At 43.0% G+C, this 17,734-nt stretch overlaps 1 protein-coding gene across 7 annotated transcripts in view; it reads left to right on the top strand.

Annotated features, from left to right (window-relative positions):
- Positions 1 to 17,734, top strand: part of ARAP3 (ArfGAP with RhoGAP domain, ankyrin repeat and PH domain 3) — a 293,655-nt gene that overhangs the window by 183,811 nt on the left and 92,110 nt on the right. For all 7 annotated transcript variants that reach the window (XM_033926806.1, XM_033926807.1, XM_033926811.1 and 4 more), the window contains 2 exons: positions 2,652 to 2,864; positions 8,241 to 8,346. In XM_033926806.1, the coding sequence (XP_033782697.1) occupies positions 2,652 to 2,864; positions 8,241 to 8,346 (319 nt within the window). The remainder of the gene's footprint in view (positions 1 to 2,651; positions 2,865 to 8,240; positions 8,347 to 17,734) is intronic.

The following is a 17,734-nucleotide window of genomic DNA, read 5'->3' as shown; positions in this document are numbered from 1 at the left end:
ATGCTGTCCGGGCTGCTCCTTGCGGTGTCGTTGGTTCCGACGTGGATTAGAACCATGGGGAAGTGGTCTCGGGGCTTGATGAGTCTGTCAATGCAAGCAGTGACATCCCGGATCCTGGCCCCTGGCAAACAGCAGACCTCTCTTGATTGTAGGTTTGGTCTGCAGATTGGTCCCTCGGTGCCCCTCAGCAGCGAATCTCCGATGACCACCACTCTGCGCTTCTTAGGGGTGGGCTGTACTGTTGATTCCGGAGTTGGAACCGTCTGCTGAACAACTACTTGTAGCTCTTTCTCCGGACCTTCCTGTAGCAGCTGATATCTGTTCCTCAGGGCGATATGAGGTGTCGATGTTGAGCTGTCCTGTATGGGGGGAAAAAGAGACAGAGTTAGGTCCTCTGCATTTTCTTGTGGAGGAAGTCACCAACTGCCAGGAGTCAGCGTCTCCAACCACTTCCTGCATTCCGGTAGTTTGTCTCAAGGTGGCCGTTTTGGATGCTATGGGTGTTCCCAGGGTGGTCTTGTCAGGTTCCTGTTCAGCGATCTGAGACAGCTCCTGGATGACTCCATCGATGAAGGTCTCGTCGTCTCGGATGCTCCTTAAGCGCTGAACCTCCTCTCTCAGGCTCTTTAGCTCCATCAAAAGGCTTTCGTCCGGTTGAACCATTACTTCTGTCTGCGTTGAGACTGTAGACATCTTTGAGGGGATGGCCTCGGTCTGTACAGAGACCTCTGCCCTCCGTCTTGGTTCTCCTTCCATCTGTACTCGGACCATAGCCATCCCCTGGGTGCTCTCGGTGACTGAACTGCCTGTTTTGATTGAAGTCTTGCTGCTTATAGTCCTACCTGCCATTACAAAGGTTTATTGTTATTATTTCTTAATTTAAAATTTATTTATTTTTTTTAGGATGTTTGTTAGGGTGGGGGCTGTTAGGTGTTGGTCAGTAAGTGTTGAGGGAGGGATAGAGGTAGTTAGTTAGTTCTTGGTCTGAGGGATGGAGTTGTTAGTTAGTTAGTAGTAGTAGTTAGTTAGTTAACAGTTAGTTAATTGTCAGTTAAGAATGTCTGTTTGTTAGTGTGCCTGTTTAGTGAGAAAGATTTAGTAGCTTGTTGGTGAGATAGAAAGTTGTAAGATTGAGAGTTAAAGACTTGGTAGAAAGTTGTAGATTGATAGTTAAAGACTTGGTAGAACGCTAAAGAAAGACTGAAGACAACTGATTAGTTAGCTAGTCTTATAAGTTGGGAGTCCGGCTATAGTTGATAGCCCTTTCTTGATGCCCTTCTTGAGGCCCTTCGCAAAGGCGCTCTCGCTAAGGCGAGCGCCTTTGCCTTCCTGTGCTCACAATTCACAGTCCTTAAAAATAAAGCCTCCAGCAGACTATAGGCACCTGCCGGACAAAGGAGAGTGTCTTAGGTTTTGCTAGAAAAAGCACTACTAATGGATTTCAAAATTCCCTCCCTGGGTGACAGCAAAACCTCTCCCCAGAGACACTTCCAGCTTCATAAGACAACCAACAAAAATACTGAGCTCAAAATAACTAGCTCCAAAATCAAACAGTTCCAAAAGCAAACAGTCTGAAAACAAAACTTACTGTTTGCAGCCTATTGCCTGTAGCTGGTCGTCAAGCCCACATCCATGGCTTCAGGTAAGTTTTCCCCAACTTCAGAACAGCCTTCTTGGATTTCCATCGGCAACTCAGCATCAGGAAAAGACAGTTCCTCTGCTTGTCCAGCTTCTTCCACCTCCATAGGTGTAGGCCTATTGCACAAGTTTGACCCAGGGAGATCCTCAGGGAGAAAAGGTTTGAACCTTCTCCCTAGCCTGCCTGTCTGCCTGTTCTCCACTGCTGGCTTTTATATTGCAGGGACACGACCTAACCTAGCTGAGTCAGCAGTGCTCAAGGTAGCTCTAGAGCTCCGGTGGTGACCTGAATACTGATCATCCAATATATTCTCAGCAAGATCAGGCTCCCTCTGGTGGTTAACTGGGAAAATGTCAGAATCAGAAACAGGACTTACTCTAGAAACTGCCTTCTGGGTTTTCTTTTGTACCCTGGCTTCTGTCCTAACTGGGACCTTGGCGGGCCTGGTACCTGAATGGTCACAATGGTCAAAATATTCATATCTTATAGTAATGAACAATGGACAACAATATGAATGCCAAAGTATTAGTCTTCCATCACAGGTCAGTTTAAATAGTAAGGACAGTGGCGTAGCGAGGGTAACAGGTGCTCCTCCCCCGCCATCTCTACCCTCCCACACACACACATTCCTTCCCCTCCCCCATACCTCTGTAACGTTCCTGGTGCGAACAGTAACCCCCAATCTGCGTCAGCTTGTCACTTCCTAGGTGTGGGTCCAGAAAGTGATGTCAGAGGAAGAGCTGATGCTGGCACGACAGCAGTTTGGGGGTTGCTGCTCATGCCAGAAATGTTACGGGGGGAGGGAAGCTGCGCACATGTGCGGCAGTGAGGGGCGGGGAAGGAGTGGGGGGCAGAGAGGAGGATGAGTGCCTGTGCCCTCACCAAGATGCCCCCCCCCACACACACACACACATATACCCTTACTACGCCACTGAGTAAGGTCATTGTTTTTGTCACTTAATGAGTTACAATTATTAGAACCATCCACCATTTTTCCTCACATGTGCTGTAGGTCTGAGGCATGAGGGAATTTACCGGAAAAATGGCGCTAAGTCACGGATCAAACTACTAATGGAAGAATTTCGCAAGGATGCTCGGAATGTCAAGCTGCGCATTAGTGATAATTTTATTGAAGATGTCACTGATGTCCTGAAAAGATTTTTCCGGGAGCTGGAGGACCCTATATTCACCTCAGAGCTACACTGCCAGTGGAAAGAAGCAGCAGGTATTCCTTCAGCCGTCTTTCTCATCTCTGCTTTTCTTCCTTCTCACCTCTTTCTGTTGATAAGGTGTGGGTTGGTGTTATATATTCTGATATATATATTAATAAGCAGAACTCACCACATGACCATTACAGATGGGCAGCCTGAAAACTTTCCATTTCAAATAGTTTCTCTCGTTGTTGGAAGACATGATAGAAACCTTCAAGATCATGAAGGGCATAGAAAAAATAGACAGGGACAGATTTTTCAAATTAAGGGGATCAACAAGTACAAGGGGGCACTCAGAGAAATTAAAAGGGGAGAAGTTTAGAACAAACGCTAGGAAGTTCTTTTTCACACAGAGGGTGGTGGATACATGGAACACGCTACCGGAGGATGTGATAAACAGGAGCACGCTACAGGGGTTCAAAGAAGCTTTGGATAGGTACCTGGAGGACAAAGGGATTGAGGGGTACAGATAAGAGTAGAGGTAGATTATAGGGATGGGATTAGAGGTAAGTTACAAAATTAATCAGGGATCACTATTCAGGCACTAGGCCTGATGGGCCGCTGCGGGAGCGGACCGCTGAGCAAGATGGACCTCTGGTCTGACTCAGCGGGGGCAACTTCTTATGTTCTTATGTTCTTATTTTTATATATTGCGCCTAAAAAAATTGTTGCTGAAAAAAAACAAAAAAACCCACCTAAGCACTATTCTGTACGTAGCACCAATGGAAATGTAATGCACATCCTATTGCCTAAACTTAGACACAGATGCCCCTTATTCCATAATTATGCATGTAAATGTGAGGGTACACTGACAAAAGGGCACCATGATAATGGCGCCCCACCAAATGCGTGCACCGACAAGTGCGCGCAACCCTGTCAATCGTGCTAACACTAGATACAAAGTCAATATTTTAAGTGTAGTGGCGGGAGGGGACCCCCCTCAAAAGACAAAATAGCATCCACTTGATTGATTGATGGGTCACAAAATGCGAAGCATGCCCCCAATACGCCTATGATCCTCTAATCCTCACCTATGATCATCCCTTTTTTGGAGCCATATGTAAAATTTAAGCTCGTGCTGTCAATTCCCACCTCTGCCCCTGTATGAGCAACCCCCCAACAAATAATACCTGAGCTTGCAGGAATCTCCATGCCCTGCCAGCTCAAGTGGTCCTCCAGTTACCAGAACTTTCTGCAGCCAGTGGCACTGCCCACACGCTGCCATTCTGTATATGAGCAAAAACTGAGCATGCACAGGGTGAGGGGGGGGGAGCAATGTGGCAACAACATGTGAACAATGTCACCGGCTGCAGAAAGTAGGGGGTGGGGAGACCTGGCTGCCAGAGGACCTCTTCAGCTGGCGGGGCTTGGGGATCCCAACCAGCCTTAACAAGGGTGCCAAAACTTTGGGTGAGCCTCAGCGCAAAGTGGATGGGCCACGACCCACTGCAGCCCACCCGTGCATTGCTTTCGATCAGTATGGCAAGGCAACCAACCAATTGCATGAATTGTTGCACACTGTGGTAAAGAAGTATGTTTGAAAGTGAAACTTAACACATAAGATGAATTATACAAAGTAGGATTTTAATAATGATGCACTTGCATCTGTCTAGATCAGGGGGTGTCAAAGTCCCTCCTCGAGGGCCGCAATCCAGTCGGGTTTTCAGGATTTTCCCAATGAATATGCATGAGATCTATTTGCTTGCACTGCTTTCATTGTATGCTAATAGATCTCATGCATATTCATTGAGGAAATCCTGAAAACCCGAATGGATTGCGGCCTTCGAGGAGGGACTTTGACACCCCTGGTCTAGATGATGTACATATTTATTTTATTTATTTAAGTATTTATATACATAGAAACATAGAAGATGACGGCAGAAAAGGGCTACAGCCCATCAAGTCTGCCCACTCTGCTTACCCACCCCCTGTCTATGCCCTAATGACCCAATTTCCTTATCTTGACCCTCGTAGGGATCCCACATGGGTATCCCATTTATTCTTAAAGTCTGGCACGCTGTCTGCCTCGATCACCTGCACTGGAAGCTTGTTCCAATGATCAACCACTCTCTCTGTGAAGAAATACTTTCTGGTGTCGCCATGAAATTTTCCGCCCCTGAGTTTGAGCGGGTGCCCTCTTGTGGCCGAGGGTCCCTTGAGAAAGAAAATATCATCTTCCACTTCGACACGTCCCGTGAGGTACTTAAATGTTTCGATCATGTCTCCCCTCTTCCTACGTTCCTCAAGAGTGTAGAACTGCAATTTGTTCAGTCTCTCTTCGTACGAGAGACCCTTGAGCCCCGAGATCATCCTGGTGGCCGTCCGTTGAACCGATTCAATTCTGCGCACATCTTTACTGTAATGTGGCCTCCAGAATTGCACACAGTACTCCAGATGAGGTCTCACCATGGCCCTGTACAACGGCATTATGACTTCAGGCTTTCGGCTGACGAAACTTCTATTGATACAACCCAATATCTGCCTTGCCTTAGATGAAGCCTTCTCCACTTGATTGGCAGTTTTCATGTCTGCACTGATGATTACTCCTAAATCTCGTTCTGCTGAAGTCCTAGTTAAAGTTTCTCCGTTCAAGAAGTACGTCCTGCATGGATTTCCGCTTCCGAGGTGCATGACCTTACATTTCTTAGCATTGAAGCCTAGCTGCCAGGTTGAGGACCAACTTTCCAATGTAAGCAGGTCCTGCGCCATATAATTCTGTAAACTGCATTCACTTACTATATTACATAGTTTGGCGTCATCGGCGAATAGTGTTATTTTAACTTGAAGCCCTTGAGTCAGATCCCCTATGAATATGTTGAAAAGGAGTGGACCCAGGACCGAGCCCTGCGGCACTCCACTGGTCACCTCCGATGTTTTAGAGAGGGTACCATTAACCACCACCCTCTGAAGTCTGCCACTTAGCCAATCATTGGCCCATGCAGTTCGTGTCTCTCCTAACCCCATCGATTCCATCTTGCTTAGCAGCCTGCGGTGTGAGACACTGTCAAAAGCTTTACTGAAGTCCAGGTACACGACGTCCAAAGACTCTCCCAAGTCCAACTTTCTTGTTACCCAGTCAAAGAAGCTGATGAGATTGGATTGGCAGGACCTACCCTTGGTGAATCCATGCTGACTGGGATCCCGAAGATTCCCTTCATTCAAGATTGTGTCCAATTTGCTTTTAATTAGTGTTTCCATGAGTTTGCACACTATTGATGTGAGACTCACCGGTCTATAATTCGCAGCCTCTGCCCTGCAACCCTTTTTATGCAGAGGAACAACATTAGCTAATTTCCAGTCCAGGGGAACTTTCCCCTTACTTAGGGAGAGATTGAATAGCTCAGCCAACAGTTTCGCCAGGACATCGCTCAATTCTCTGAGCATTCTTGGGTGCAAATTGTCTGGTCCCATGGCTTTGTACACCTTGAGTCTTGCCAGTTCACTGTAAACTTCACCTGGTGTGAACTCAAAATTCTGAAACGGGTCTTCTGTGCTTTGTGTTGCCTTCAACTGGGGACCGTGTCCCGGTGCCTCACAGGTGAAGACTGAGCAGAAGTATTCATTCAGTAGTTCGGCTTTATCGGAATCTGCTTCCACGTAACTTCCGTCCGGTCTTCTAAGGCGTACTATCCCGCCTGTGGTCCTTTTTCTGTCACTAGTATACCTGAAGAAGGATTTGTCCCCCTTTTTAATGTTTTTTGCCAGAATTTCTTCCACTCGAAGTTTTGCCTCCCTAACTGCCATTTTGACCGCTGTAGACCTGGTCCTATATTCTACTTTTGCCTCTCTTTTCTCCGTGCGCTTGTAGGAGAGAAACGCTTTTTTCTTCTCCTTAATGAGGTGCGAGATCTCCGCGGTGAGCCATTGGGGTTTATTGTTTCTTTGTCGTTTATTTACTGATTTTATGAAGCGGCTAGTTGCTTCATGTATGGTTGATTTCAGTGTTAACCACTTAGCTTCTACATCATCGGTCTCCGCTTGGTCCTGCAGCGTCTGATGGACGAAATCTCCCATGCATGCGAAGTCTGTGCCCCGGAAATTGAGTACCTTTGTTTTCGTGTTTGATCTAGGGAAGCCTTTCCTAAGGTTGAACCATACTATATTGTGGTCGCTGGAGGCTAGCGTATCTCCTACTGAGACCTCTGAGACGCTTTCCCCGTTGGTGAGTACCAGGTCGAGGATCGCCTGGGCCCTAGTGGGCTCCGTTACCATTTGTTTGAGACGTGCTCCCTTTATGGAGGTTAAGAGCCTCCTGCTACCGCTGGTTGTCGCTGAAAATGAGTTCCAGTCTGCATCAGGCATATTGAAGTCCCCTAGCAGTACAGCTTCTCCTCGTAGAGTGATATTCTCTATGTCTTCAATTAATTCTATAGCCTAAGTGGTTTACATGCTGGTACTCAGGCATTTTTCCCTGCCTGTCAATGGTGGCCTCACACTCTTATCTAATATACCCCGGGCAGGAGGGGATTAAGTGACTTGCCCAGGGTCACAGGGAGCAGCATTAGATTTGAACCCACAATCTCAGGGTGCTGAGGCTGTAGCTCTAACCACTTAGATAAGGTTCTAGCAGTTAGGATATGCCTAAGGCTAGCTTCACAATCTATGACAAGAAAAGCAAGCCTTGCAACTTTTGCATGGATGATTTTACCCAGTGTTTAAAAATAGAGGATGGTGACCATAAGAACATAAGCAAAGCCTCCGCTGGGTCAGACCTGAGGTCCATCGTGCCCAGCAGTCCGCTCACGCGGCGGCCCAACAAGTCCAGGGCCTGTGCAGTAATCCTCTATCTATACCCCTTTATCTCCTTTTCCAGCAGGAAATTGTCCAATCCTTTCTTAAACCCCAGTACCATACTCTGCCCTATTAGGTCCTCTGGAAGCGCATTCCAGGTGTCCACCACACATTGGGTAAAGAAGAACTTCCTAGCATTCGTTTTGAATCTGTACCCTTTCAACTTTTCTGAATGCCCTCTTATTCTTTTATTATTCGAAAGTTTGAAGAATCTGTCCCTCTCTACTCTATCTATGCCCTTCATGATCTTGTAAGTCTCTATCATATCCCCTCTAAGTCTCCTCTTTGAATATTCTGAAATTGTAAAAAACAAAAACCCAAAAACCAACCCTCTCAATTTCCCCAAGTTGTGTAGCTCCAACAGCATTCCAACTGATGGTTTCTTCTCCACTCACACAGTACAAATATCACTTCCGGGCCATGCAACAACTATTTTGTGCTAGATGTCTCATAAATATCTTATTACAGCTGTTGCTGTTTGGTAAACATGAATATTTTTTGCTCTTTATTCTCTATGCACCAAAATTAATTTGGGGGAGTTGAACCCTTAAATATTAGTGCTTGCTTAGTTTTATGATGATCAAAATTCTATTCTTCAGAGATACCCCTGAAGCCGAAACGACTGGAGAGATACAAGGAGATCATCAACCATTTGCCCAGGGTGAACCAGACAACACTGGCCGCTCTAATAGGTCATCTTTACCGGTAAGTCCAGACACCTATTAAGCCAGTGGACATCGAGCGGCTAGGTTACTTTTAAGTTAAGTCACTGATTTCATCCACACTTCTGACACTGAAGGAGAGAAAATAAAATTAAAATTCTAGAAAACTAGATGCCAACCTCTGCTTGTTTTATATAGAGGCATTTTAACTGGAGATGACAAGGAAGTTGCCGACTCCAGTAAAAATGTGACAACTGACAGTTCAAATGCAGAAAGAAACAAATAATTACCTCACGAATTAATCATTTAACAAAACCTTAACAACTTCTATACCAGTGGTTCCCAATCCTGTCTTGGGGGGACCATCAGCCAGTTGGGTTTTCAAGATGTCCCTAATGAATATGCATTGGAAGTGACATGTATGCAAATCTCTCTCATGCATATTCACTAGGGATATGAAGAAAACCCGACTGGCTGGAGGTATCCCAGGACAGGTTTGGGAACCACTGTTCTAAACCAAGATTAAGGGGGGGAATTCAAAGGGCGCTGATTTAGTGTGTGCACTAAATGCTAAAATGCCCAGTATATTCCTATGGATCTTAGCATTAGCACATGCTAAATCGATTAGCATCCCTTGAATCATCCCCCTCTTAGTATTGTCTGTATTCAGACTGTTAATTTGGCATAAACTTATTCATATGTGCCCAGTTACTAATGAACTCTCTCACTCTAAGTTTGTCAGTTACTATAATATCCTATTTACATATTGGGACTGATATTCAGACCGTGGAGGCAGGTAACTCCCGTAGTCAGCGCTGAATGCAGATATTCAATGCCGAGACATTTCTGATGACCAGCATTGAATATGATCACATCACCCTGCTTCTTCGTGAGTCACACTGGCTATCGGTCTCCCATCACATCACATTCAAAATCAAGTCTACCCATTGTCCATCTTTTCTAGGCAAACAACTCATCTCCTATGCCTCTCTTCAAGCCTTGAGATCTGCAGACCAGAACCTTTTAACCGTTCCATCAATCAAAGAACTTTTCTACACTTGTAACACCAACTTCCCCGCAGCTGCTCCTTCCCTCTGGAATGCTATGCCATCACGCCTCCATTTCGAAAACTCCTTTGACCAATTCAAGTCTAAACTTAAGACCTTTCTCTTTCAGGATGCTTTTCAAAACACAAGCTAGGCATCCCCTTTATCAGCCCTTACTAAGAACCGCTTTTAAGAAGCGACATTCGCTCCCTATTTGTTTTTTCCTTTCCCCCCCCCCCCCTCATTCCACCATTTTAATTTTACTTTCAATCTAGATCTATTTATGAATCTTCCCTCATCGGAGGCGAAGTGCTGGACTGGTTCCGAGATTTCCTCACAACCCGCACATATCAAGTCCGCTTCAACTGCAATCTCTCAAAAACATGGAGAAACCCATCAGGCGTTCCACAAGGATCTCCACTATCCCCACTACTCTTCAACGTCTATATAGCTACACTAGGCACGCAGCTAACCCAGCGAGGCATAAAAGTATTCAGCTATGCAGACGATTTCACAATCATAATCCCATTTACGGCATCCCCCTCTGAAACCATCCCCACAGCAACTGAAGTGCTAAACACGATGGAACAATGGACCACAGATTTCAAACTGAAGCTCAATTCAGAAAAAACTAAATTCTTCATAGCTTCGCCACACGCACAGAATACGACAACATCACTACACATTAACAATCTAAACTACCCCATTCAACCAACGATGAAGATCCTAGGAGTAATACTAGACCAAGGCCTAACCATGAAGGACCACATAGACTCCTTAATCAAAAGAGGGTTCTTCATTCTCTGGAAACTTAAGTCCATTAAGGCGTACTTCCACACTTCAGCTTTCAGAATGCTAGTACAATCCCTAATACTAAACCACCTGGACTATTGCAACATCACCCATCTGACGATCCCCCAGAAGCAAATGCAAAGACTACAACTGATACAAAATGCAGCAGTCAGGATGATTTTCGGGCTGAAGAAGTCCGATCACATAACCCCTTCTTACCGACTCCTACACTGGCTGCCGATGGAGGCGCGCACAAAGTTCAAGCTAGGATGTCTCTGCTTCAAAGTATTAAATGGTCTAGCCCCAAAATACATTACAGACCTCTTCTCATTCCCAACCAACAGACATGAAAGAAAAACACACATGAAATTTGTCTCCCCACCGGCTAGAGGGTGCAAATATAAGAGACACCATCAACAACTGCTATCATATCAAGCAGCCATATGGGGTAAAGACCTAGAAAAACTCATTGCACACACAAACAATTATGAAGAATTCAGGAAACACCTAAAAACTTACCTATTCGTGAAACACCTAGGCAACGAACCGGAACATCAACCCCCCTCGTAACATCATCACATAACTAAACTTGCAAAGTGTTAACCACAACCCCTAATCACTAACTACGAACACTCTATTCAAGTCACGGAATATTTCTACTTCTGCGCAAATAGCTTGGCACTTCCTGGCCTTGCAACACACAAACTGTTGTTAACATTATTAATATTATGAGATGTATACTGCTATACTCTTTAATTCATTGTAAGTAAAGTTTCTCTTTATTATATTGAGATGTACACTGCTAAACTCCTTAATTCATTGTACGTAAAGCTTCTCTTTATTGTATTTACATTTTCTTTTATTGTATTCACAATCTCTTTTACTGTAAACCGCCTAGAAGTCGCAAGATAGCTGGCGGTATATAAAAATAAAGTTATTATTATTATTATTATTATTACCTTATATATCAACTCCCCCATCACCCGGTCGTCTTTGTCTAGTCCACTTCTCCCCCCCCCTTTTTTTTTCCTCAATAATTTAATTTAAAAAATTTTTTCGTAATTATTTTAAATTGTTAATTTTAGCTCTGTAAACCGACACAAGAAGAAAGTCTAACTTGGTCTGCAGAAAAAACACCAACCAGGAGAAACCAACAAAACTGCAGACTGTGTACAAGATGCAGGCAAATTTATTGTATCAAAATTAAAATGCAAAAAATAATATAAATAAAACCCTTTTACCAATCGACCCTTTTTGAGACGCTTTACTTCTGTCAGAAATTCTCGGCAAACATAACATAAAGGCATTTTGTTGTTATCTTCAATTTTTCTGTGGTATGTTTTAGACCTTATTTACCATGGACCCCTGACGAAGGTTTGTCCGAAACACGGACCGTGTCGGGTCCCTTGATTGGTAAAAGGGTTTTATTTATATTATTTTTTGCACTTTAATTTTGATACAATAAATTTGTCTGCATCTTGTACACAGTCTGCAGTTTTGTTGGTTTCTTCAGCTCTGTAAACCGACCAGATACTTGTTGATGGCGGTCTATCAAATTATAAATAAACTTGAAATAGACAGGTTTTTGGGGCTGGCTTCATCTTAACTGACTAAGTCAATATTTAGGCACCGGCTAGATAAGTTTATAGCAGCCTGATAAGATTGCTATTTACACAGCCTTATTTGGTTGCTAAAAACCGCTCAGTGTTGAAAATTGCCAGTTATCGTGTCATATAGTCAGTTAATTTTCAGCTGCTCACCAGGAATATTTTGCGGATATAACTGATTATGTCATGTTGAATATTTGCATTTAATCAGTTAGATGCTATTTAACCAGTCAGTGCCATTTCTGGCCGGTTAAATAGCGCTGAATAAACAGCTGGATTTTAACCAATACTCAGCTGCCAGCGGTAAGCCTACAAATTCAATGCCGGGCCATGCCTGGATATCAGTATTGAATATCTGCGTTTCCAGAGCTGGCCGATACATAGGGCTCCTTTTGCAAAGCTGCGTTAGGGCTTTAATGCGCGGAATAGTGCACGCTAGACCTTAATGCCAGCATTGAGTGGTGTAGCGGGTGGTAATTTCCTGCGTGCGCTAAAAACGCTAGCACACCTTAGTAAAAGGAGCCCATAATTGGTTAAGGGGGCTTTTTACTAAGGCGCGTTAACTGTTTTAGCACGCGCTAAATGTTAACACATCCATTATAGTCTATGGACACGTTAGCTTTTAGCGCACGCTAAAACAGTTAACGCGCCTTAGTAAAAGGACCCCTAATTGTGACATCAAGTACTTAGCCAACTAAGGGTTACCACAGGACTTTTATGTGTTCCTATTTTTGTGGTTAACCTGACTGGTTAATTGCTGAATATTGGCGCTTAACTAGTTAAATGCCGACTCCACCCCTGGAATGTACCTGAAATAGCCAATTATCAGTTCAGTGCTAATGGGTTAAATGTTGCTGAACCTTAGTGGTTTGCCCAAACGGGTTATTTAATTGGCCCATTATATTCCCCCACGCATGTTTATTAATGTTCACCCTGTTTAATTTGGTTTTGATGTATTTCAGGTAATAGCAGGGGTTCTCGTCCCAGTCCTCAGGATACAACCAGCCAGTCAGGCTTTCAGGATACCCACAATGAATATGCACGAGATAGATTTGCATACAATGGAGGTAGTGCATGCTTATTTATCTCTTTCATGCTCACTGTGAATATTCTGAAAATGTGACTGGCTGGGTGTTTTCCAAGGACTCAAGTTGAGAACCTCTAGCTACAGAAGAACATAAAAATAACCATACTGGGTCAGACCATTGGTTCATCTAGCCTAGGATCTTATCTTCATGGTGGCCAATCCAGGTCACAAGTACCTGGCAAAAACCCAAATAGTAGCAACATTCCATACAGAATCTCAAAGAATAGCAAGATTCCCAAAGAGTAGCAGCATTCCATGCTACCGATCCAGGGCACTCTATAGACCTGTTCAAAGGGTAAAGTTAATTGGATGATGTAACACAGTTCACCAAAACTTGCTCAGAATCAAGGAGGGGAAACTGGGGCGAACCCCAGAAAAACCACCTCACAGCCCAATCATCGCATGGAGGGTAAACAGTATCGTTATATCATTCCATGTATGCTTATAAGTTGAAAAAATATTTGCACTGTAATGATTGAATAGATTTTAAAGTCCAAGAACTAAGCAAACTTAACTTATAGCTTGCGGGTTCCGACGTGCACGTTTCGATCCTTCCTCAGGGAACACACAGGAATTGTTGGAAAAAACATGCGATGGGTATACAGATTCTGAGAAAAACAAAATTAAAACGTCAATACTTTATTCAAAAATTAAATAAAAGGCTTTTTCCACATAAAAGTTAAAGCATTTTAAACTTAGCTCGCGGCTAAACAGCAAAGGGACTCACCAGGATGGACAAATGTCTCCTATATGAAAGCGCGAATGGCGCAGGTTTACTGCTTTGAAAGGTAACCAGAGCGGAATGACCGCCAAGGTTTTAAAGGACACTGTACGGCGTGATCACGCGCTGAAAACGTGATGACGTCATAGCACTTATGAATGAACCACAATCACAGAATGAAAAAAAATAAAATAAAAAATAAAAAATGAAAATAAAAATGAAAAATGAAAAATGAATAATGAATCATGAATAATAATCTAGACATCTGAATGAACAAAAACTGGAAAATATAAGAAACTGAATTACAAGAAGACACGCCACTCAATTTCACTGTTAAGTCCTAGTGGGTGCAAGGTGTTAAGTTTGAAAATCCAATGTTGCTCCCTCACGTGTAATTTTGCTTTTAAGTTACCCCCACGGGGTAACACTGGAACTTCCAGAACAGAAAACTTCATTGAAGTAAGAGGATGGTTTTCGCTCACCCAATGCTGGGTGAGTGGAGCCTCCATGACTCGAGTGGATATTCTACTGAGATGTTCCCCAATACGTGTTTTGATGCTTCTGATGGTATGTCCCACGTATAGTTTATCACACGGGCATTGGATGACATACACTACCCCACTAGTGGAACAATTAGTAGAGGGTATGTTAGTACGTTTATACACCCACGAGGGTAAATTGATGCTGGTGAGGGGCACACTGTACGGGCAAACTTTACAGGACGAGCAAGGAGAATGACAGCTTCCAGGGGGGCTCAATTCAGGACCCTCTGATAGAAATTGAGATTTTGTCAGGCATTGTTTAAGGTTCCGGCTGCGTGAGTAGGCGAAACGGGGAAACTCCCGAAAAACATCATGATGTTGTAATATACTCCAGTGTGATTTTATAATACGTTTGATCTTAAAGGCTTGCTGTGAATAAGGAATGACACACACTGGAGGAGACTCAGATTCAGACTCCCTGTTGCAAGGTGAAAACAGCACATCTCTTTGGGCAAATAAAGCTCTTTTATAGGCCCTTTTAACAACAGAGGGGGGATACCCACGTTCAATGAACCGATGTTTCATGTCTTCAGCTTTATGCACAAAGTCATTTTGGGTAGAACATAACCGACGGAGTCTTAAAAACTGCCCCGTAGGGATGTTGTCACGCAAGTGTTTCGGATGATGACTATCATACCTGAGTAAAGTATTTCTATCTGTAGATTTCCTAAAGATTGTGGTAGAAAACTTGCCGTCCTGTAAAGAAATATTTATATCCAAAAACGGAAGTACATGTTTGTCAGAGTTGATAGAAAACTGAAGATTGGAGTCACCTTGATTGAGCCAGAACATAAATGTTGTTAAATCTTCTTGAGTGCCCAACCAGACAGCGAATACATCATCAATGTATCGTTTCCATATCAACAGATTTGAATAATATTCAGAAGAATATACGTACCGGTGTTCAAAAGCTGACACGTATAGGCATGCAATAGTGGGGGCCATTTTTGCACCCATAGCAGTACCTTTAATTTGTACAAAAAAAGACTGGTCAAACTGAAAGTAGTTCATGCCAAGTGCTACCTTGGCTAGACTAACTAAAAATTGGACCCGTTGGTCAGATAGACTTTTCTGTTGTAGGTGGTGTGTGATGATATGAATAGCTGCATCTTGCGGGATGTTGGTATATAGTGAAGCTATATCCAAGGACACTAAAATAGCATGAGTAGGCACGTCTTGAAAAGTTTCCAAAAATTTAATCATGGACCCCGTGTCTTTGATATAAGAAGGAGCTAAAGAAACTTGATCTTTGAGCTGAAGATCTAAAAATTCAGACAATGGTTCTAAGATGGATCCTATACCTGCCACGATGGGACGAGCAGGAGGGTTAACCATTGATTTATGAATTTTGGGGACGAAGTATATAACTGGAATAACAGGATGTGTACAACGCAGAAACTTGTACTCCCCTTCAGAAATCGTACCAGCCTCCAAAGCTTGAATTAAGAGATGTGCGATGCCATCAGTCAATTCTGTGGTAGGATCATGATCGATCAATTTATAGTATGTATGGTCTAGTAACTGACGATTAGCTTCTTGAACATATGAAGATGTATCTAACACCACAATGCCACCACCTTTATCAGCAGGGCGTATTACAATGTTTTTATCCAATGACAAAGATTTTAACGCTTGTCTTTGTAAAGGACTAAGGTTATCTTTGGCACGCATTTGTTGTGATTCAAGCTCAATAATGTCACGTTCCACCAGGTGCTCAAAGACTTGGATATGGGGATCAACTGGTCCGGGAGGACACCATGTAGATTTTAATCTCCTTGAGGTGATCTTAACATCATCCACACTAATGTCTATCTGTTGATCTTGATTAACTTGAATGTCTGTTTGTAGATCTTGGTTAGCATGTATATCTTGAAAAAAATGTTTAAGTTTTAATTTACGAATGAACTTAAACAAACATATGCGTGTGTCAAGTGAGTCATATCGTGTGGTAGGAACAAATGCAAGGCCTTTGGAAAGGACCTGCATTTCAACTTCTGTGAGCATTCTATGTGACAAGTTGAATATTTGAGACGACCCTATGGTTTGGGTGTTTTGTATCGCGAGGGTCTTTGATTGCTTGATTTTTGATTTGACACTAAAAAAGACTTTTTTTGGGCAGGAGCCGTAGTGCCAGGTGCAATAGTAACACTACGTGTAGTATTAGAGTGTGAATCTTCTTCAGAGGTGTCACTCGAGGTTTGAGCATACGTTGGTCGTTTGTTCACTCTACGTCTGGATTTATCCATCCAGGCATACACAAAACCTCGTTGATAATCCAGCTCATCTCTACGGAGCTTTTTAATCTTAGACCCTCTTAATTCCACTTTAAAATCATCTAATTTTTTAGTCAGCTCTTGATATTGTATAATGTAGGTGTCATCTTGCACTTGTGCCTTCAAATACTCAACTTGTGATTGTAAATCAATTTTATATTCATCTAACTCAACCTTGGTGGTCTCAATAATCAATAACATCAGGTCATAAGAACACTTATTTAAAATGGCATTCCATTTCTGTAAAAAATTGGTATTGTCTAAAAATAGACGTGGCTCCGTACGCATGCGTAGACCTCTGGGTATACGTTTCAGCCTACAATATTCTGCTAACTTGTCACATAGAATGCTCACAGAAGTTGAAATGCAGGTCCTTTCCAAAGGCCTTGCATTTGTTCCTACCACACGATATGACTCACTTGACACACGCATATGTTTGTTTAAGTTCATTCGTAAATTAAAACTTAAACATTTTTTTCAAGATATACATGCTAACCAAGATCTACAAACAGACATTCAAGTTAATCAAGATCAACAGATAGACATTAGTGTGGATGATGTTAAGATCACCTCAAGGAGATTAAAATCTACATGGTGTCCTCCCGGACCAGTTGATCCCCATATCCAAGTCTTTGAGCACCTGGTGGAACGTGACATTATTGAGCTTGAATCACAACAAATGCGTGCCAAAGATAACCTTAGTCCTTTACAAAGACAAGCGTTAAAATCTTTGTCATTGGATAAAAACATTGTAATACGCCCTGCTGATAAAGGTGGTGGCATTGTGGTGTTAGATACATCTTCATATGTTCAAGAAGCTAATCGTCAGTTACTAGACCATACATACTATAAATTGATCGATCATGATCCTACCACAGAATTGACTGATGGCATCGCACATCTCTTAATTCAAGCTTTGGAGGCTGGTACGATTTCTGAAGGGGAGTACAAGTTTCTGCGTTGTACACATCCTGTTATTCCAGTTATATACTTCGTCCCCAAAATTCATAAATCAATGGTTAACCCTCCTGCTCGTCCCATCGTGGCAGGTATAGGATCCATCTTAGAACCATTGTCTGAATTTTTAGATCTTCAGCTCAAAGATCAAGTTTCTTTAGCTCCTTCTTATATCAAAGACACGGGGTCCATGATTAAATTTTTGGAAACTTTTCAAGACGTGCCTACTCATGCTATTTTAGTGTCCTTGGATATAGCTTCACTATATACCAACATCCCGCAAGATGCAGCTATTCATATCATCACACACCACCTACAACAGAAAAGTCTATCTGACCAACGGGTCCAATTTTTAGTTAGTCTAGCCAAGGTAGCACTTGGCATGAACTACTTTCAGTTTGACCAG

Source organism: Geotrypetes seraphini, chromosome 18 (genome assembly GCF_902459505.1).
Source record: "Geotrypetes seraphini chromosome 18, aGeoSer1.1, whole genome shotgun sequence".
In the NCBI taxonomy this organism is placed as follows: Eukaryota; Metazoa; Chordata; class Amphibia; order Gymnophiona; family Dermophiidae; genus Geotrypetes; species Geotrypetes seraphini.
Note: the sequence above shows the minus strand (reverse complement) of the source record. Positions and strands in the feature narration are given on the sequence as shown.